Below are 16,766 nucleotides of genomic sequence, written 5' to 3' on the forward strand. Positions count from 1 at the left end.
AAGAGGTGAACCAGCAGGACAAGACTCTGCTGCCATGGGGCTTACCTTCCAGCAGGAGGAGAACTACACAAACACGCACACAAACAAGGCCGGGTTAGACAAGGCTCCAAAGCCTTCAGACACAATTCCATAATCCCAAAAGTTCTGGAAAGCATAAGGTTGTGTTTTCATACTTTGGAGCCCAAACTCATTAGGTGACAAAACCTGACCTGAAGTAGCATGAGGATATTTATCATCTTGATTCATGCTTAGTGTGAATTTTCATACTTTTCACTCTAGAAATATTAATGTTTAACTATAAGTGGTACTCCAGACCTTTCTCAATAGTTATGTAATATAGAGTATATGAAGTATATAGAGTTATGTAATATAGAGTATATGTCTTCCTTTCTAAAATTGAAGAAATTCTGATTTCCAAAACACATCTGGCCCCAAGCCTGGAAAAAAGATTATGGACCTGTAAGTGCTATGCAGAGAATTCAAATATGCAATGGAATAGTGACTAGGTGGCTACACCTTGAGTGGTCAGGGAGGGTAGGTGACATTTAAGCTCAGTTCTGAATGACCACCACCAACAACAACAAAAAGGCAGTCATATAAAGATCAGGGGGAGAGCATTCCAAGCAGAGGGAATAGCTAACGCAAAGATGAAGACAAAGAAGCCACTGTGGCTGAAGCATATTGGGCCTGGTGAAGAGTGCTATAAATTGCGGGGAGGACTTCATGTAGTCAGGAAGATTGTGACTCTGCCGCTAAATCCTTTGATGAATATGGTGTGACTATGAGTGTGATGGTTGTCAACAAGTAGGAGAACAAGAAGGAAGTCTTCTTGGCTGGGAAAGCACATGGGGAGATACTTCGGATAGAAGAAACATAAAGCTGTATGGGGCTGAAAATGTAGCCTAAGATTTATGGCCTGAAGAACTTGGTTTGGGGAAGAGTATGGAAAGAAGTCAGATTAGGTGGATTAGGTGGACTCAGGACTCTAATTGGGATGCTGGTTGAAAGATGGTCTAGGATGACCAAAGACCTGGGTCTTAAATGACAGTCTCTGGTTGAAGACCAATCTGCCATGTGTGATCTGGGCCTTTGGGTTTAAATTAGGTTAGACACAGACAAAGGACAGTAGTAAAGGCTGAAATGATGAAAGATGTTTTTGCTTCTGTTTGTGCCTCTCTGGGCTTGTGCTTCTCAGCAGCTCTGTCTCAGAATGTCTGTCTCCTAGCATCTCTTGTCTTAGTGGCTTTCCACATCCATATCTCTGTGATCCCGTCTGATGTCTCTGTTCCTCTCTATCTCTGCCTCAACCTATTTCTCTCTTGTGTGGCTCTCAGAATCTCCATCTTTGGATATCCACGTCAGTGTCCCAGCACCTGGTTCTCTGTCCCTTCCTTTGTCTGTGTCTGTACTGAAATTATCTCTTTTCCCAACTGAACTATGCTCTCCTGGAAAGCATGAACCTTTTATTATTCCTCTGGGTATTCCCAGTGCCCCGGCAGAGCCTGGCATATAGGTGTCTCTCAGATTTGTTTATACATAGATATGTTTGAATGAAGGCTTTTTCTGAGGCGTAAGGAACACAGTCAATCTCCTGTCCCCCTTTCCCCTCTCCCCGCGGAACTGGTCACCTGCCCAAAGGCCAGCTAGAGAGTGGGGTGGTATTATGCTGCTGCTATTGGGTTCTTTCCCCAGGTGAAGAGACAAGCAACGCTCTTCGGGCACCTTGCCATGGCCTCGCCCTCTCGGCAGGGGACAGGAGCAGTAGACACGGTCTAGAACATCCTGCGCAGCGGACCACCCGCCTCGCCGGCCCCGCCCCGCGGCTCCGCCCCAGCCAATCAGCGAGCGCCACACGGCCCACCTTGTGGAGAGGCCAGCGCAAGATGGCTGCTGTGTGTCGGAGCGTGAAGGTAGCTGGGTCTTATCTCCTGCTGCTTGCTCCGCTGTACCGGCTGGGACGGCGCGGCGGTGGAACCAGGGGGAAGGATCGGTGCTGGGAGAAAGGGTCACGCTTGTCTAGGCCTGGTATTGCGGCGATTGGGCTCGGGAGGTGAAGGTCAACTGTCCGCGGCGCATGTATGTGGGGTGACTGGATGGGCTAAAAATGAGACACCCAGAGGTCCCATCGGTAAGGAGAGGAGGCACACCTGGGTCACTCTGCAGGGGTGACCAGGAGCCTTCCTCACAGAAGCCTGGAGAACGGGCAGATGAAAGGGTGGGGGTGGTCTGCAGAGTGTAACCCTTGACTGTGCCTGTCTTCACAGGGTCTGGTCGCCGTCATAACAGGAGGAGCCTCGGGCTTAGGCCTGGCCACAGCGGAGCGACTGATAGGGCAGGGGGCCACTGCTGTGCTTCTGGACCTGCCCAACTCGGATGGGGAGGCCCAGGCCAAGAAGTTAGGGAAGAGCTGTGCCTTCGCCCCAGCCGATGTAAGTGGAGTCACTTCACCCCTCCCAGGGTGTGCATGAGGTCACGGACACCTGCCCGGGAACCCGTGGGGTGCTTTCTCATAAGAGTGGGGGCAGTGGACCCATATCCTTGCCCATTTTGGCTTGAACCGTCTGTCAAGCACTGTGGGAGCACCTGTGATGGAAATCTCTAAAGCAGGGATTCACAACAGTGGGGATGGGACATATCAGAATCTCCTGGAGGGGGTATGTATAGTTTGAAAATGCATATTGTACCCTGTAATTTTATATTTACAAAGTCAAAAAACTTCTCATGAAACAAACTACAGAAAGTAAAGCTTGATAAAATCATCTTAGCAGGTAGGGGTACAAAAAAGTTAGTTTGTCTTTCTATCAATAATTCTCAAAACTGCCCTGATCCACAGCGATTGAGAATCTCCAGGAGTATGTGAATTTATCAAAAGAGGGTATAGATTTGAAAAATGTTTTGAAACAGTGCTTTATATTACCTGACATTTTCACCTTTGTCCCACTCTGGAATTTTCTCTCTTGCTTACACAATTCTGTTGTCACTCAAAGACTGGACTACCCCCCCTCCCCCAGGTTTAGTGGTGACTGTGTGTGTGCTGGGAGGTGAATACCTTCTCCACTTCTCCCTTTGAAGGTGACCTCAGAGAAGGACGTGCAAGCAGCCCTGACTCTAGCAAAAGAAAAGTTTGGCCGTGTGGATGTGGCAGTCAACTGTGCAGGCATTGCAGTGGCCATCAAGACATACAACTTAAAGAAGAGCCAGGCCCATACCTTGGAGGACTTTCAGCGAGTTCTCAGTGTAAGGCCTTGGAGGTTCTCCAGGGTAGGAGTAAGAGGTATCTGGCTGTGGGTGCCCCCAAGACTAAAGGCTGCCTTTGTGTCAGGTCTTACACTATGTCTCTACTGGTCCTCCAGGTGAATCTCATAGGCACCTTCAATGTGATCCGCCTGGTGGCTGGTGAGATGGGCCAGAATGAACCAGATCAGGGAGGCCAACGTGGGGTCATCATCAACACCGCCAGCGTGGCTGCCTTCGAGGGCCAGGTGTGTAGGCAGGAGCAAGGCTTGTGCCTACTCAGTGACTTGTTGGGATCCTCCCACCTATGATCTCCACTCCTTTTCCAGGTTGGACAAGCTGCATACTCTGCCTCCAAGGGGGGCATAGTGGGCATGACACTGCCCATTGCTCGGGATCTGGCACCCATGGGCATCCGGGTGATGACCATTGCTCCAGGTAGACATATCCCCTCCCTGCCACACCTGGGATTGGGTGGGATTCATGGGCAATTGAGAGGGGAAAGTATCCACCACCTAAGCAGCAGCAGCCTTCCATCTGTGGGCATAGGGAAGCACCACAAATAGGGCTAAAGTGAGGAGGGACCAGGTAAATGTGAAAGCAACGGTGGTCCTCTGACTCTGGCTGTCTTGTCTAGGCCTATTTGGCACCCCACTGCTGACCAGCCTCCCAGAGAAAGTACGCAACTTCCTGGCCAGCCAGGTGCCCTTCCCCAGCCGACTGGGCGACCCTGCTGAGTATGCTCATCTGGTACAGGCCATCATTGAGAACCCATTCATCAATGGAGAGGTCATCCGGCTGGATGGGGCCATCCGCATGCAGCCTTAAAGGGAGAGGGCAGAGAAAACACATGCTCCTCTGCTCTTCCTTCCCAGCTTGGGAGAAAGCCCAGTAGCCATTTTGTAACTGCCCATTAGTCACCCTCTGTGCCTAATAAAGTCTCTATTTCTCACAGGGAGTGGGCAGTGCTGTGTGCTGAAGGAACTGGCATGGGGAAGAAAGGTGAATGGGTGAAGACTCTGAAAGGGTTGGATGCTCAGAGCCCAGGGGTAGGGTGGGAAAGGCAGTACCTCACACATTTTGTGTCCTATTACAACACATGGCCTTGATTTTAGTGAATAACTTTATTACTTAGGGTTGAAGGTGGGGGTATTGGCTCAGCTCTCTCCCTCTGGGGAATGGATTGGGGAAGGGGGTCTGCAGCATATTCCTCTCTGACTCCTGGCCTCTGTGAGCTTGAAGGGGGAGGAGGGAGAGATGACTATCCTGAGCTCAGCGGCTGCTGGTGTTGAACTGTAGATGATATTGGGCTGTAGGTTGATTGGTGTAGATTATTGAATTCAGATAATTCTGCCTGTGAAAGAAGTCCAGAGGCCTCAGCTGATGGGCTTTCCCTCTCTCCCTGGCCCTTGCCATCCCTCCCCACTCTCCCTTGGCATTCATCCCTGCTGCCACCCCCTAGAACTCACTGGGCATTTTGCTCCTTAGCCAGCTGCTGGTTGAAGGAACCCAGCCCTCTCCGAAATTCAGCACACAGTTCCCTCTCCTGCTCTTCTAGCTCCATTGCTGCCTGGGCTGAGCGCATGGCCTGGCTTTCCCATTTGGCATCCAGTGCTTGTTCAGCCTGGCGCTGTGCCTCCTTTTCAGAGCATTGTGCCTCCTGGACTTTTCTGATGGCAGCTCGCTGCTCTGGAGTCATGCCCTTCCAACAATAGGGCAGGACCCGGTGGGGAGCCATAGGGTGTTGGGCGACCTGGGGGTTCTCAGTCAGCAAGTCGCTCATAATCTGGTTCTGGATCTCCATGAGGTTGGCCTCCTGTTCATGCTGATGCTCACGGCACTGCCGCTCAGCCAGCTCAGCTGCCTGGTGGGGCCCCCGAATGTAAGCATTTGGGTGCCCAACGTCAGGGAACTCTCAGTCACAGGGGAGGGGGAGACACGGCCCTACTCTCCTCCATCTCAGGGAGAAAAGGAACAGATATTGCATGGCCTGTGAATGACCTAAGGTGGAGGAAGGGGTGGAATGTGCAGGGAACTTCCCTGCCTTCTGGAAGCCTTTAGACTGAGAGGCTGGGGAAGGGAGGGCAGTGTTCTGTTCTTAAGTCATCCTGAGTCTGGAGGTAGGGAAGGGCATCTTCTGCCCTAAGGGGGCCCTTAGGTGAAGGGGTAAGTCCTCCGGTAGACGAGAGGGCTGGTGTTGATTTGAGCAAGATTGTGAGGGGGAAGATGTGGCCAAGGTTCCCCAGGACTTTGTTCAGGGGGTTGGGGAGAGCCCAGTGCACTGGATGGCTCAGGCCCTACCTGGGCTTTGTTGGCGTTGGCCATGGCAGACATCATGGCCACACGACAGGACTCCTCCAGCTTGGCCAGCTGGGTGGCCCGCATGTCCATGGCTAGGCGCAGCTGGTCACTGAGCATATCTACACAGAGAAATATGGCCAGGGCACTGTATTGGCCTGCTCCATTCCTGGTTCACTCATTCAGCCATTTGTTCAACAAGCTTTGTGGATGTTTGTGTATGTATGTTTGGTGGTGGGCTGGTTAATGTTCTAATTGTAGGGATGTAGAAGGAGCTACTCTTGGGGGCTAGGGATAGCCAAAGTGGCAACAACAAGGATTTCTGAAGTGCCTAACTGAAAGATGCCTCCAATGGACCTGGGTCCCAGTGCCAGCTCTGTTGCTTCTGAGCTGTGTGACCTTGGGGAAATCATTTCGTCTCTCTGAGGCTTAGTCTAAGGGCTATGTGTTGGGCTCTGAGGACACCACAGACTTAGATCCTGTCCTCAAGAGAGCTCCCTGTCTAGTGGGGGAGACGGATCAAAGATAGATCATCATACCACAATGTAGTAAGGGCAGTGACAGAGATGTGTACAGGGCATTATGAGAGCTTTGGGTGGTGGGTGAGAGGAAGGCTTCTGGGAGAAGGTGACCCTTGCAATACATGTTGCATATAGGCAGAAAGAGCAAAGGGCATTCCAGTCTGTGGGCACAGCATGAACAAAGGTATTGACACTTTGTTTCAATCCAGCCATACTGGTCTCCTTGCTGTTTCTAGAACATGCCAGACACTCCTGCCTCAGGGATTTGCAATAGATGTTACTCTTGGCTCACGCTCTCTTGCTTCAATCAGGTCTTTGCTCAAATGTTATGGCTTCAGTGAGGCCTTCCCTGTCTCTCCTACCTAAAATTGCAACCTGCCTGCCCCTAACATTTATCTCCCTTCCTGATTTATTTTCTCCCTAGAATTTGTCACCATCAATATACTCTACATTTTACGTTATTATTTTGCCTCTTGCCTGTCCCTTTCCTCATAGAAGTTTACCTTTGTGAGGGCAGGGATTTTTGTCTGTTTTATTCACTACCATGCCCCAGCACCTAGATCAGAACCTGGCACATAATTAGGTGCTCAATAAATATTTGTCAAATGAATGAAGGAAATCAAGAAACAGCATGGTCTGTATCTTAAACTACAAATAGTCTGCTCTTGCTGGAGCATAAAATGAGTGGCTAGAGGGCTTTCCAGGGGCCAGACTAAGGGCCAGAAACTTGACCTGAAGGTGGTGGGGAACATGAAAGGATTTAAAGCAAGGGGGTAAGACGGGTAGATTTGCATTTTAGAAGGCTCCTTCTGGTAGCCAGTATAGAGGACAGTTAGGCTGGTGGGAGACAATGGAGGTAGGGAAGCCATCTTAGAGGCTATTGTAGTAGGCCAGTTGGGAAGGCTCAAACCAGGCCAGTGTTGGAAAGAATGGAGGGGAAATATATAGGAGGTTATACCAGCAGTACTTGATGCATTAGATGAGGGAGTAAGGGAGACAGAAGATGCAGGGATGCTTTCCAGGGTCCTGGCTTGGATGACTGGATACATGGTATGGCCACCACCAGAAGTAGAAGTTACAGAATGAAGAGCAGGTTAGGGGCACCGATGAATTCTGTTTAGGAAGCTGAGTTGGAGGTGGTCAGCAGGCATCTGGATATCTGATTCTGTAGGTAGAGAGTCCTTAGCACAGAGGTGGTGACATGGTAGCTAAAACCATAATGAGGGCTGAGGGCACCTGAGGTAAGTATGCAGGGTAGGGAGAGCAGTGTGCCAGGGACACAGTCTCAAGGAGGAAGGAGTAGAAGGAAGAGGAGCCCACAAAAGGCAGACAGAGAAGGAATGGTCAGAGAGCTATGAGCAGAATGTGCTGTCACAGAAGCCAAGGAAGAGAGAGGTTCAAGAAGGAAGATGTGATCAGAGTCAAGTGTAGCAAGAAAGGTCCAGTCAAGGGGAAAAGACTAAACAGAGCCTCTTGTACCTGATAACACAAAGGGCATTGGTGATTTTAGTAAGAGTAGCATCAGTGAAGTTGTGTGGGGAGAAATGAGATCTCAGGGAGTCAAGGTGTGACTGGCAAGTTAGGAAGAAAAGACAGCAAGTGGAAGCAGAGTGTTCAAAAAGTATGGCTATAAAGGAAAACGGCATCTAGAGGAATCACAGGGTGGAGGGAGGCTTTTGTTTTTTTAAAATGGGTTAGATGTAACCATGTTTGCAGCCTGCACAGAAGGGGCCAGCGGAAGGGGAAATATTGAGAACACAGAGTGGGATACCTAAGGCAGCACAGCCTGGGGGTGGGCAGGGAGAACGGAGTCCAGAGCATAGGCTAAAGGCTTGGCTTTGAAGAGGCACAGGGACACGGACTTCAGACTGGGCGGCAGAGGAGAAGGGAGGATAGGGGTGTGTTGTTTCATTTCACTCTTCACAGCAACCCAGAAAGGAAAAGATCAGCCCATTTTTCAGATGGGGACACTGAGAGGTCCCGAGGTGAAGTAAAATGCCCAAGGTTACACAGCTGGCAAGCAGTCAGTTGGGATTTGAATCCAAGTCCCTTGAGGAATTAGTTTATGCTTCCTCCATTACACACAGACTCTCCCTCAGCACTCTGCTGTCCCTGTTGCCTTGCTCTGCCTTCTCGTACACCTGCCTGCTGCCATTGGGCAGCTAGCCCCACGATGCCACTGTAACTGCTCTGACAAAAATCACCAAATACTCCTAATTTCCAAATTCAACACACAGGTTTCTCTTCCTATATGAACTTCTCCAGGGCATTTGACATTATTGATGACTCCCTCTCTGAAACTCCTCCCCTGGCTTCTGAGTCCCCACTTTCTCATGGTGACTGAGAGAAGGCAAGTATGGCATAGTGGTCAAGAGCACGGGCTCTGGAACCAGCCCGCCTGAGTTCACTTCCCATCTCCATTACCCACTAGCTATATGACTTTGGGCAAGTTATTTAACATCTCTGTTGTTCAGTTTCCTCCACTGAAAACAGGGATAATACTGGTACTTGCCTCATAGGTTGTCAGATTAAATGAGTTAATACACGGCAGAAAGCTTAGCACAGTGTCTGGTACACAGTAAGTGCTTAATAAAGGTTAGCTGCTATTCTTCTTATTATTTTATGCATCTTTTTCCTACCTCCCTGATCCCTTCTCAGTCTTTATTATGGACTCCTTTTCCTCTACTCATTCATTCACTCAGGATACATTTACTGAGCATCTTCCATGTGCCAGGCACTCTACAAGTCACCGGGGTTGTAGTGGTTAATAAGACAGCTCTGGCCTTTGCCCTTACAGAGTGCACCATTTGCTCACCTTTCCCCAGGCTCCAGGCATAGCATTCTGTTAATTTGCACATCCCTCCATGGCTCCCAGATCTCTCCCTGCAGCCCAGACTGAAGCACAGAGAGGAAAATTCATTTGCCCAAACTAGCTAGTAAGTGGCAGAGCCGTTAGGTCTGTCTTCATTGTGCTGCCTCCAGGTAATGGCTATACTGTCAGTTACTGAAGGAAATCAGGGAGGTTGGGGCCTGCTCAGTCTAACTTTTCAGCACCAGCCCTTCGGGTAATTGGACCTCCCCACACAGTTCTGGTCTCCTGGGTGCTGTACCTGGCTCAGGACAACTCCCCACCAGGCCTTAGGTCTCAACCTGGAGTGCCCGGCTGGTTACCTGCACACTTCTCATCAGCCTTGGCTTGCTGTTGCTCCTGCAGCTGCCTCTCCAGGCTGTACCTGAACTGTTCCTGCTGCATTCTCAGGCACGTGGCCCTGTACAGGTCCTCTCCAGAGAACCACTGCAGGCTAGCTGGGCCACAGTGGGGATCACTGTCACCAAGATGGGCTGGAAATTCATTCTGGAGTTGTTCTGGATCCCAAAGGTCAAATTCACGCCTGTTCTTGAGCTGCTGCTTCTGTTCCCGAAACTCCTGGACTTTTTTGGCCAGCCGACGTGTTCGTTCTGCCTGTTCCTTCTCTAGCATCTGGGCTACCAGATCATACTGCACCTGGTTGGTACCTGGGGGTGGCGGGCAGGGACATGGAGAAGGTACCACGGGAAGGACAGAGCCCACTCAGCATGGCCTCTGCTCCCAAGGCCCATCTGTTTTGTTCCACCACACCCCAGGACTCAGGCCCCACTCCGAGGCCCTACCTCAGCCCACTCACGCCCTTGCTTTTCCCCCTTGGCTGGCTCCTGGCCTTGGGTTTTTACCATAAGCTGCCTCCTTGCTCTGCTCTGTTGCCTCCCGAAGCTTTCGTTCTTCCACCTGGCTGTTCAGGGCTTCAACATCCACCTGATCCCCAAAAAATGAGCTAAATCAGGGTAGGGGCCTAGCAGCGGGCCTTGAATGCTCTAACACAAAACTGCTCACAATTTACCTGCTTCAGAATCCTCCTGTAGATCCCCAATACCTACTGGATAACGTTCCACCAACTGAGCATGATTTGTAAGCCCCTCAATGGTCTAGCCTCTGCCTCTTTCTCCAGCCTCATCTCATACCCTCTTCCCCTGTCCCACCCTCAGGAGCTCTGTGCCAACAGTTCCCTGCACATCTTAGGCTTTTTCAAACTGAGCGCCTTTGCTCCAGCTACTCCCTCTACTTCGAACACTCTTTTGTCCCCTTTTTACCCAAACTCCTTTTCATCCTTCAAGACCAGCTCAGGCTTCACCTTCCTGACCCCTTAGGCAGGTGCTACTCCTATGGACTCCAGGATCCACTGTCCACATTATATTGAAGTTTGCCTTTATTGATTATCTCCTCCACCAGACTGTGAGCCCATTAAGGGCAGAGACTGGGCCTTAGTCAGCTTTGTATCCCTACTGTCCAACCCAGTGCTTGGCACAGAGCAGGCCCTGAGGGAACGCTTGCCAACTGGATCTCAATCACACCACTCATCCCTCAGCCAACTACTTTCTTGTGCCAGGCACTAGGCTCTGGTTTTTCAGAGCCACCACCATCTGTTAATACTCACTTCAACCCTTTATTTAGCCTCATTATACAGAGGAGGAGCTTGGAGCACAGGGAAGACATGTGACTCATCCAAAGCCACACGTCCAGTAAATAGCAGACCTGGCCCTTGAGCATAGGTTTGGGGCATCCCCCCTCTATCCACCCAGCAATCTATTTTTTCTTAAACTATCAATATTTTCTCTTTATTTTGATTATAATTCATTTAAAACATTTCAAAATAGTGTATGAGGGAATACAGTTTAGTGAATAGTAAACGACTTCTTTTGGCTCCATGTTGCCAGTCTCAAGAACCAGGCCACTCAGCCCATAGCTGACTGGAGAAGAGTCAGCTGTCACTGGCTCTTCTTCCCCTAGTATCTTCCTCTGCACCCCCAGGCCCTTCCCACGCCTGGGGGTGGGTGCCATCAACCCACCTCCTTCCTCTCCAGCCCTAGGGCCTGCTTGGATCAGGGAAGGGCTATAACAGGCACTGCCACGATCTTCTCTAGGTGCAAGAGTGAGGTGGCCTCTGGTCCCGAGATAGTCCCTGCTGCCCACTCACCCCCATGACTCGGGTCCGCACATTGAAGATTCGGCTCTGTCGCTCCTTTTCTCGATTTCTTCTAGCCTCGATGGCTGCTACCTCCTTGGGATCTGGTGACAGGTCTACCTTATACATCTGGAGTAAGGGTGAGGTGGAATGGCCAATCAGTGCTGACCATCATCCTTGACTACGTGGCCATCCCCTTTCCTTTCTCCCCACAGTATGTCACCAGTTATTGATTCCTACTGATTTTACTTCCTAATATATTTCATATTTGTGTCCTCCATCTCTGCTGTCACCACTCTAATTCAGGCCTCACAATCTGGTGCCAGACAGTATTCCCAGGAGCCTCACTGGCCTCCCTTGCTCCAGTGTTACTTTCTCTACTTCTTTCACTGCACTGGCTACCAGAGTGATCTTTCTGAAAGCAAATCTGACCATGGCACACCTCAGTTTAAAACCTTTAAAAGCGGCTTTAAAGCAAATGATTCCCCAGTATTTACAAGATAAAGTCCACTCCCCTCTGCCAGATTTATAGGGGTCTTCATAATCTGACCCCTGCTCACCTTTCCAAGTCTCAAACTCATTTACAGCCCTCCCCCTGTCACATTATGCTCTATTCAGTTTTCCCCATTTCAGTGAACAGCACCACCATTCCCCCTTTAGTTATTTTTATTACTTATTCTCTAGTCAAATGAAAGGCTAAAGGGCTTAAATTTGCCTGTGTTCCTTCATATTTTGGGGAGCCCGCTTTTGGCATGTGCCAAAGCCACAGCCAAAAACACTTTTGCAAACATAAATCTGAACATGCTGCTCACCTGCTTAAAATCCTCCATTGGGTTCCCACTGCACTTAGAATCAGATCCAAACTTCTTACCATTTGGGCTTTCAAGATCCAGTTCCTGCATATCTCTCCAATTCATCTCATGCCACTGTCTCCCTTGCTTACAGTGCTCTAGGCACACTGGCCTCCTATCAAGTCCTCCAACACAACAACTGTTCCCACCTCAGGGCCTTTGTACAAGGTGTTCCTTTGTTTGGAACACCATTCCTCAACTCCTCCTATAGCTAGTTCCGGTCTTTTTTTAAAAAACCATTTTGTAAATGTGAAATAGTTGATATACATAGGAGAATATATATAACCCATATGTAAGTTAGGAAGCATGATAAATAGAGACCCAGGAACCAACTCCCCAACTTAAGAAATAGAACATGATCAATACTATTGAAGTGTCTTCTCTCTCATCCTTACTCTAAGAGATAACCACTATCCAAAATGTTACCATTCCCTTACTAATGTGCATTAAAATACTGTGTGTGTGTACAATTCCCTGAACAATATTTTTAAACATTTTCTTGTTTTGGAACTTTATAAAGTATCATGCAGTACGTATTCTTCTGCATCTTGCTTTTTTCACTCACGTTCATTCTATCATTTAACGAGTATTTGTGGAGTGCCTACTATCAGACACTCCTTTAAGCATTTGGGAGACATCAAGGAGCAAAAGTGACAAAAATCTGAGTCCTTGCGGAGGTTACTTTCTAGTGGCAGCAGACAGATAATAAAGAGTACATTAAATAATTTGTAAGAAGATAATAAGTGCTATGGGAAAAAATATAGAACAGGATAAGGGGAATTGGAAGTGCCAAGGAAATGGGGGGAGGGTTGCAATTTTAAATATGGAAGTCGGGGGAGGCATAACTGAGGAGGTAATATTTGAGCAAATACTTGAAGAAGGTGAGGGAGTCACTTATGCAGATATCTAGGAGGAGAGCCCTCCAGGCAGAGGGAACAGTAAGTGCAAAGGCCTTAAGTTGGACATGAGGCACAGGTTCAAGGGAACAGCAGGGAGGCAAGTGTGTGAGTGAAGGAGAGATAGGTAGGAAATGAGATGGGCGGGGGGGCAGGCAGAGCATGTAGGACTTTGCAGACCATTGTAAAGGCTGTAGCTTTTACTCTGAGAAATAGGCAGCCATTGGAGGGTTTTCAGCAGTGGGAGTGATGAGTTCTGCCTTTGATTAACACTCTGGCTGCTGTGTTAAGAATAGACTGGAGGGAGGGGAGGCAAGGCTAGAAGCAGCGAGACCATACAGGAGACTACTGCAGTCATCCAGGCAAGAGATGATGGTGACTTACAACAGGTTAGTAGCAGAAGAAGTGCTGAGAAGTGGTCAGATTCTGGATATATTTTGAAGGCAGAGCTGACAGGACTTCCTGATGGATTGGATGTAAGGTTTGAGATCCGTATCAAGAATGACTTCAGGGATTTGGGCTGCGGCAATCAGAGGGATGGAGTTGCTATCAACTGAATAGTCTATGTAGGGAGAATAATATGGGATGGAAGGAGGATCAGGAGATCAGTTTTGGAAGTGTTGGGTTTAAGAGGTCTATTAGATATCCACTGATAGCATACAGATGGTATGGTAAATTTTATTATTGTTCAAAAGATTTGCTGCTCTTCCCTACAGAAGGATTATACATCCTTATCTCATTGCCTTCAAGATTAGCCACGTGACTTGCTTTGCCCTCTGTAATGTGAGAATTGATACGTGCTATTCCCAAGCAGAACTAAGAGCCATTACGTGATAGCCACTTTTTCTCTTCACTCTGCTATGAGACTGGCAATGTCCCAGATAAGGGCTGCTCCTTCAGCCTTGGTCCTGGAATGATGACATAGAGCAGAGATGCAGCCAACCCACAATGGAAAAGAAGCATGAATGAGAAATCTTTGTTTTTATAAGCTGCTGAGATTTTGGGGTCGTTTGTAACCTCAGCATAATTTAGCCTATCCTGACTGATACAAAGGAATTTAAAGCTATGATGCTGTAAGAGATCTCTAAGGGAATGAGTGCAGATGGATAAGAATGCCCCAGGGGAGACAGGGAGAGGAGGAGCCAGCACTGGAGGCTAAGGAGGAATGGCCGATGAGGTGGGAGGAAAACCAGGAGTGTGGTGTCTGAGAAGCTAAGTGAAGAAAGTGCTTTTGGGAGGAGAAAGTGAGCAACTGATGGTTATGTGAGATGAGGACTGAGAACTGACTGATTTAGTAACATACAGGTTGCTGATGACCTTGACAAGAACAGTTTTGGTGGAGTTGTGGGGATTAAAGCCTGATTGAAGTGGGTTCAAGAGAGATTAGGGCTCTGCAGCACAAACAACCCAGTTTATTTTCTTTTAATTGCAAGAGAAAAAGAGGGAGGAGGAACTTGGAGATTAAAAGAGACTTATATAGGGGCTGGCCCGGTGGTGTAGTGGTTAAGTTTGCACGTTCCACTTCAGCGGCCTGGGGATCATCAGTTGGGATCCCGGGCATGGACCTACACACCGCTCAACAAGCCATGCTGTGACGGTGTCCCACATACAAAATAGAGGAAGATGGACACAGATGTTAGCTCAGGGACAATCTTCCTCAAGCAAAAACAGGAAGATTGGCAATAGATGTTAGCTCAGGCCAATCTTCCTCATCAAAAAAAAAAAAGAGAGAGACATATATACAGGTGGGAAGTTTCTCTAGCATGTATCTAGGAGTGGGAGGGCTGGATCATAGGGCATAAGCGTATTTAACTTTACAAGACAACGCTAAGTTGTTTCCCAAGGAGATTGTACCAATTCACACTTTTGCTATAGTGTATAAAAATTCCAGTCACTCCACATCCTCACCAACACTTGGTATTGCAGACTTTTTCATTTTTGCCAATTTGTGGGTATAAAATTATAATTATCTATTTTAATTGGAATTTTCCTTATTGCTAATGAGGTTGCACATCTTTTCATGTGTTTTGGCCATTTTTGTTTACTATTCTGTGAAGTGCCCATTCATATCTTTTGTTAATTTTTAAAAAAATCAGGTTGTTTGTCCTTTTCTTAATTTTAGGAGTTCCTTATGTATTCTATACATGAATCATTTCTTGGTTTAAATGTAGCAAACATCTATAATTTGTGGCTTGTCTTTTCACTTTACTATTATTGGATAATAATTTTATGGTAACAATTGATATATACAAAGGAATATGGTTAACACACATTTAAGTTATGAAGCACAACAACAAAATGAACTCCTGTGAACCCTTCACAGAATCCAGAAAATAGGACATTTCAATACTTGAGAAGCTTTCTGTGTGCACTTGCCCATCTTTTCACTTTTTTTTTGTTGTAATTTGGATGAATTTGAATGTAGTCAAATTTACCGATCTTTTCCTTTAAGCTTAGAAGTTTTTATTATTTAGGAAATCCTGAGCTCATAAAGATATTCTCCTATATATTTTTCTAAGATTTCTAATGTTTTGCCTTTCTCATTTAAGTTTTTAATCCTTTTGGAATTGCATTACGTATAGGGTGTGAGAGGTAGGGATCCAATTTGATTTTTTTCCCCCAAGCTCCATCTCATTTTCTAAAATGGAACAGTAGTTCCTGTCAGTTATATAAGATTGCTGTTCTTTGGTCATTTTATCTCCTCAGCCTGATTGTGACCGTTTCTTCCAGTTGAACTTCATTTATGGCTCCTCTACTAGATTCCATCAACCAAGCTTTCTCACTTTCTTGGATTTGTTCTAAGACTTTAAGACTCTTCTCAGCCTCCAGATATCATCTTTAAAATAGTTACAGGAATGGCTATTGCAACCACCAGACCCTTTCCATGTCTAAATCTAAGCACCAACCCCAGCCTACTCATTCCATCTGTCACCACAATATAAGGTCACTGAAGGGGAAGATTCGGCAGACATTTTAAGCTTCTTGGACTGCTAAGGCCATGTCCTTAGTAATGAGCAGGTATAAGGTGATAGGGGATGAGGGGATGGAGGAGAGGGACAGAAAAGATGGGGAACAGAGAGGGGAAAGGGACAGAGAGGGTAGAGTTGGGGGGCAGAGAAGGAAAGAGGAAGGAGGGCAACAGGTCAGTTAACGGAGGTGAAGGAGCAGAGAGAGAAGAGGAAGGGGGGGAGGTAAGGGATGGGGCAGAGGAGGATGGAGAGGAGGGAATAGGATGGTGGTGAGACATAAAGAGAGAAATAGATGAAGGGGGAAGAAGCATAGAGGTGGAGAGCACTGGCTTAGGGACCCTGACTCCCAGGGATTCACGAAAAGTACCTTTCTTAGCAAGGAGTCCCAATTTTGAAGCTCCCAGGTTGGGTCAACAAGTGGCTCAGGTCCAAGACTATTTTGGGGCTACAGCAGCAGTCTCTGAACTCTGCTTGGAGGAACAGAAGGGAGGCAGGGGATAGGGGCAGAACCTCTGGCCATAGCTTTTCCCAGCCTGTATCCCTGTTGCTCCAGAGTACCCTCATCTCCATTCACACCCCATCCTCCTTTACACCCATACCACCTCTACCTCCACCCCACTCCACCTCCAGTGCTACTCAACCCTCAGCAAGGTCTGAGCTCACCTAATACCGAATCCTCCCGCTGGCCCCTCCTTCCCGTACAGCCCTCCGTTCCCCGGAGTCCTTCCAATCCCCGACCCTGTTCTTGTCTGAGCCTTCCGGCCTGCCAGGCTAAAGCCACAGCCGAGCTCCCACCTTCCTCTTGCCCTGGAGGGCATAACCCTCCTGTGACTTCTGACTTGTCTTGGTAAGCGTGAGCTCCGGTCCCGCCTGCTTCCTCGAATCCCAAAAGCTATTGAGTCTTCCGGTCACCGCCTCCTCTACGACTTGGTAGGCTGTGGCAGCGGTTTGCGTTGCCATGCAACAAGGAAGGGGGCGGAGCCCAAACGCCTGTCGT

At 48.2% G+C, this 16,766-nt stretch overlaps 2 protein-coding genes across 9 annotated transcripts; one reads left to right on the top strand and one right to left on the bottom strand.

The window, feature by feature from the left end:
• The first annotated feature begins 1,833 nt into the window (after positions 1-1,833).
• On the top strand, positions 1,834-4,343 carry HSD17B10 (hydroxysteroid 17-beta dehydrogenase 10). 4 transcript variants are annotated; one of them, XM_058535943.1, is made up of 6 exons: positions 1,834-1,910; positions 2,265-2,429; positions 3,073-3,261; positions 3,354-3,482; positions 3,564-3,672; positions 4,190-4,343. In XM_058535943.1, the coding sequence occupies exons 1-6, from the start codon at positions 1,884-1,886 to the stop codon at positions 4,246-4,248; spliced, it is 678 nt and encodes a 225-aa protein (XP_058391926.1). In that variant the 5' UTR covers positions 1,834-1,883; the 3' UTR covers positions 4,249-4,343. The 4 variants fall into 4 exon arrangements, with proteins under 4 accessions (XP_058391926.1, XP_058391923.1, XP_058391925.1 ...); XM_058535940.1 differs by having other exon boundaries at positions 1,835-1,910; positions 3,872-4,192; XM_058535942.1 differs by having other exon boundaries at positions 1,836-1,910; positions 3,073-3,237; positions 3,872-4,192.
• Positions 4,344-4,348: 5 nt separating this feature from the next.
• On the bottom strand, positions 4,349-16,297 carry RIBC1 (RIB43A domain with coiled-coils 1). Of its 5 annotated transcripts, XM_058535946.1 has the most exons (6): positions 11,066-11,182; positions 9,765-9,846; positions 9,225-9,569; positions 5,536-5,654; positions 4,704-5,098; positions 4,349-4,588 (listed from the first exon to the last, which is right to left on the bottom strand). In XM_058535946.1, the coding sequence occupies exons 1-6, from the start codon at positions 11,180-11,182 to the stop codon at positions 4,507-4,509; spliced, it is 1,140 nt and encodes a 379-aa protein (XP_058391929.1). In that variant the 3' UTR covers positions 4,349-4,506. The 5 variants fall into 5 exon arrangements, 4 of the variants coding, with proteins under 4 accessions (XP_058391929.1, XP_058391930.1, XP_058391928.1 ...); XM_058535945.1 differs by lacking the exons at positions 4,704-5,098; positions 5,536-5,654 and adding an exon at positions 16,137-16,297 and having other exon boundaries at positions 4,516-4,588; XR_009217495.1 differs by lacking the exons at positions 4,704-5,098; positions 5,536-5,654 and adding an exon at positions 16,137-16,297 and having other exon boundaries at positions 4,533-4,588; positions 8,869-9,569.
• Positions 16,298-16,766: the final 469 nt, after the last annotated feature.

The sequence above is a fragment of the Diceros bicornis genome, chromosome X, assembly GCF_020826845.1.
Source record: "Diceros bicornis minor isolate mBicDic1 chromosome X, mDicBic1.mat.cur, whole genome shotgun sequence".
Classification (NCBI taxonomy): Eukaryota; Metazoa; Chordata; class Mammalia; order Perissodactyla; family Rhinocerotidae; genus Diceros; species Diceros bicornis.

Excerpts from the sequence above, each read along its gene's own strand:
- RIBC1 (XM_058535946.1), bottom strand. The coding sequence starts at position 11,182 with ATGTATAAGGTAGACCTGTCACCAGATCCCAAGGAGGTAGCAGCCATC. Across the intron at positions 9,847-11,065 it reads TGCGGACCCGAGTCATGGGG|GTGGATGTTGAAGCCCTGAA; the intron begins GTGAGTGGGCAG and ends TTTGGGGATCAG. Across the intron at positions 9,570-9,764 it reads GAGCAAGGAGGCAGCTTATG|GTACCAACCAGGTGCAGTAT; the intron begins GTAAAAACCCAA and ends CGCCACCCCCAG.
- HSD17B10 (XM_058535940.1), top strand. The coding sequence starts at position 1,884 with ATGGCTGCTGTGTGTCGGAGCGTGAAG. Across the intron at positions 1,911-2,264 it reads CTGTGTGTCGGAGCGTGAAG|GGTCTGGTCGCCGTCATAAC; the intron begins GTAGCTGGGTCT and ends CTGTCTTCACAG. Across the intron at positions 3,673-3,871 it reads GGTGATGACCATTGCTCCAG|GCCTATTTGGCACCCCACTG; the intron begins GTAGACATATCC and ends TGTCTTGTCTAG.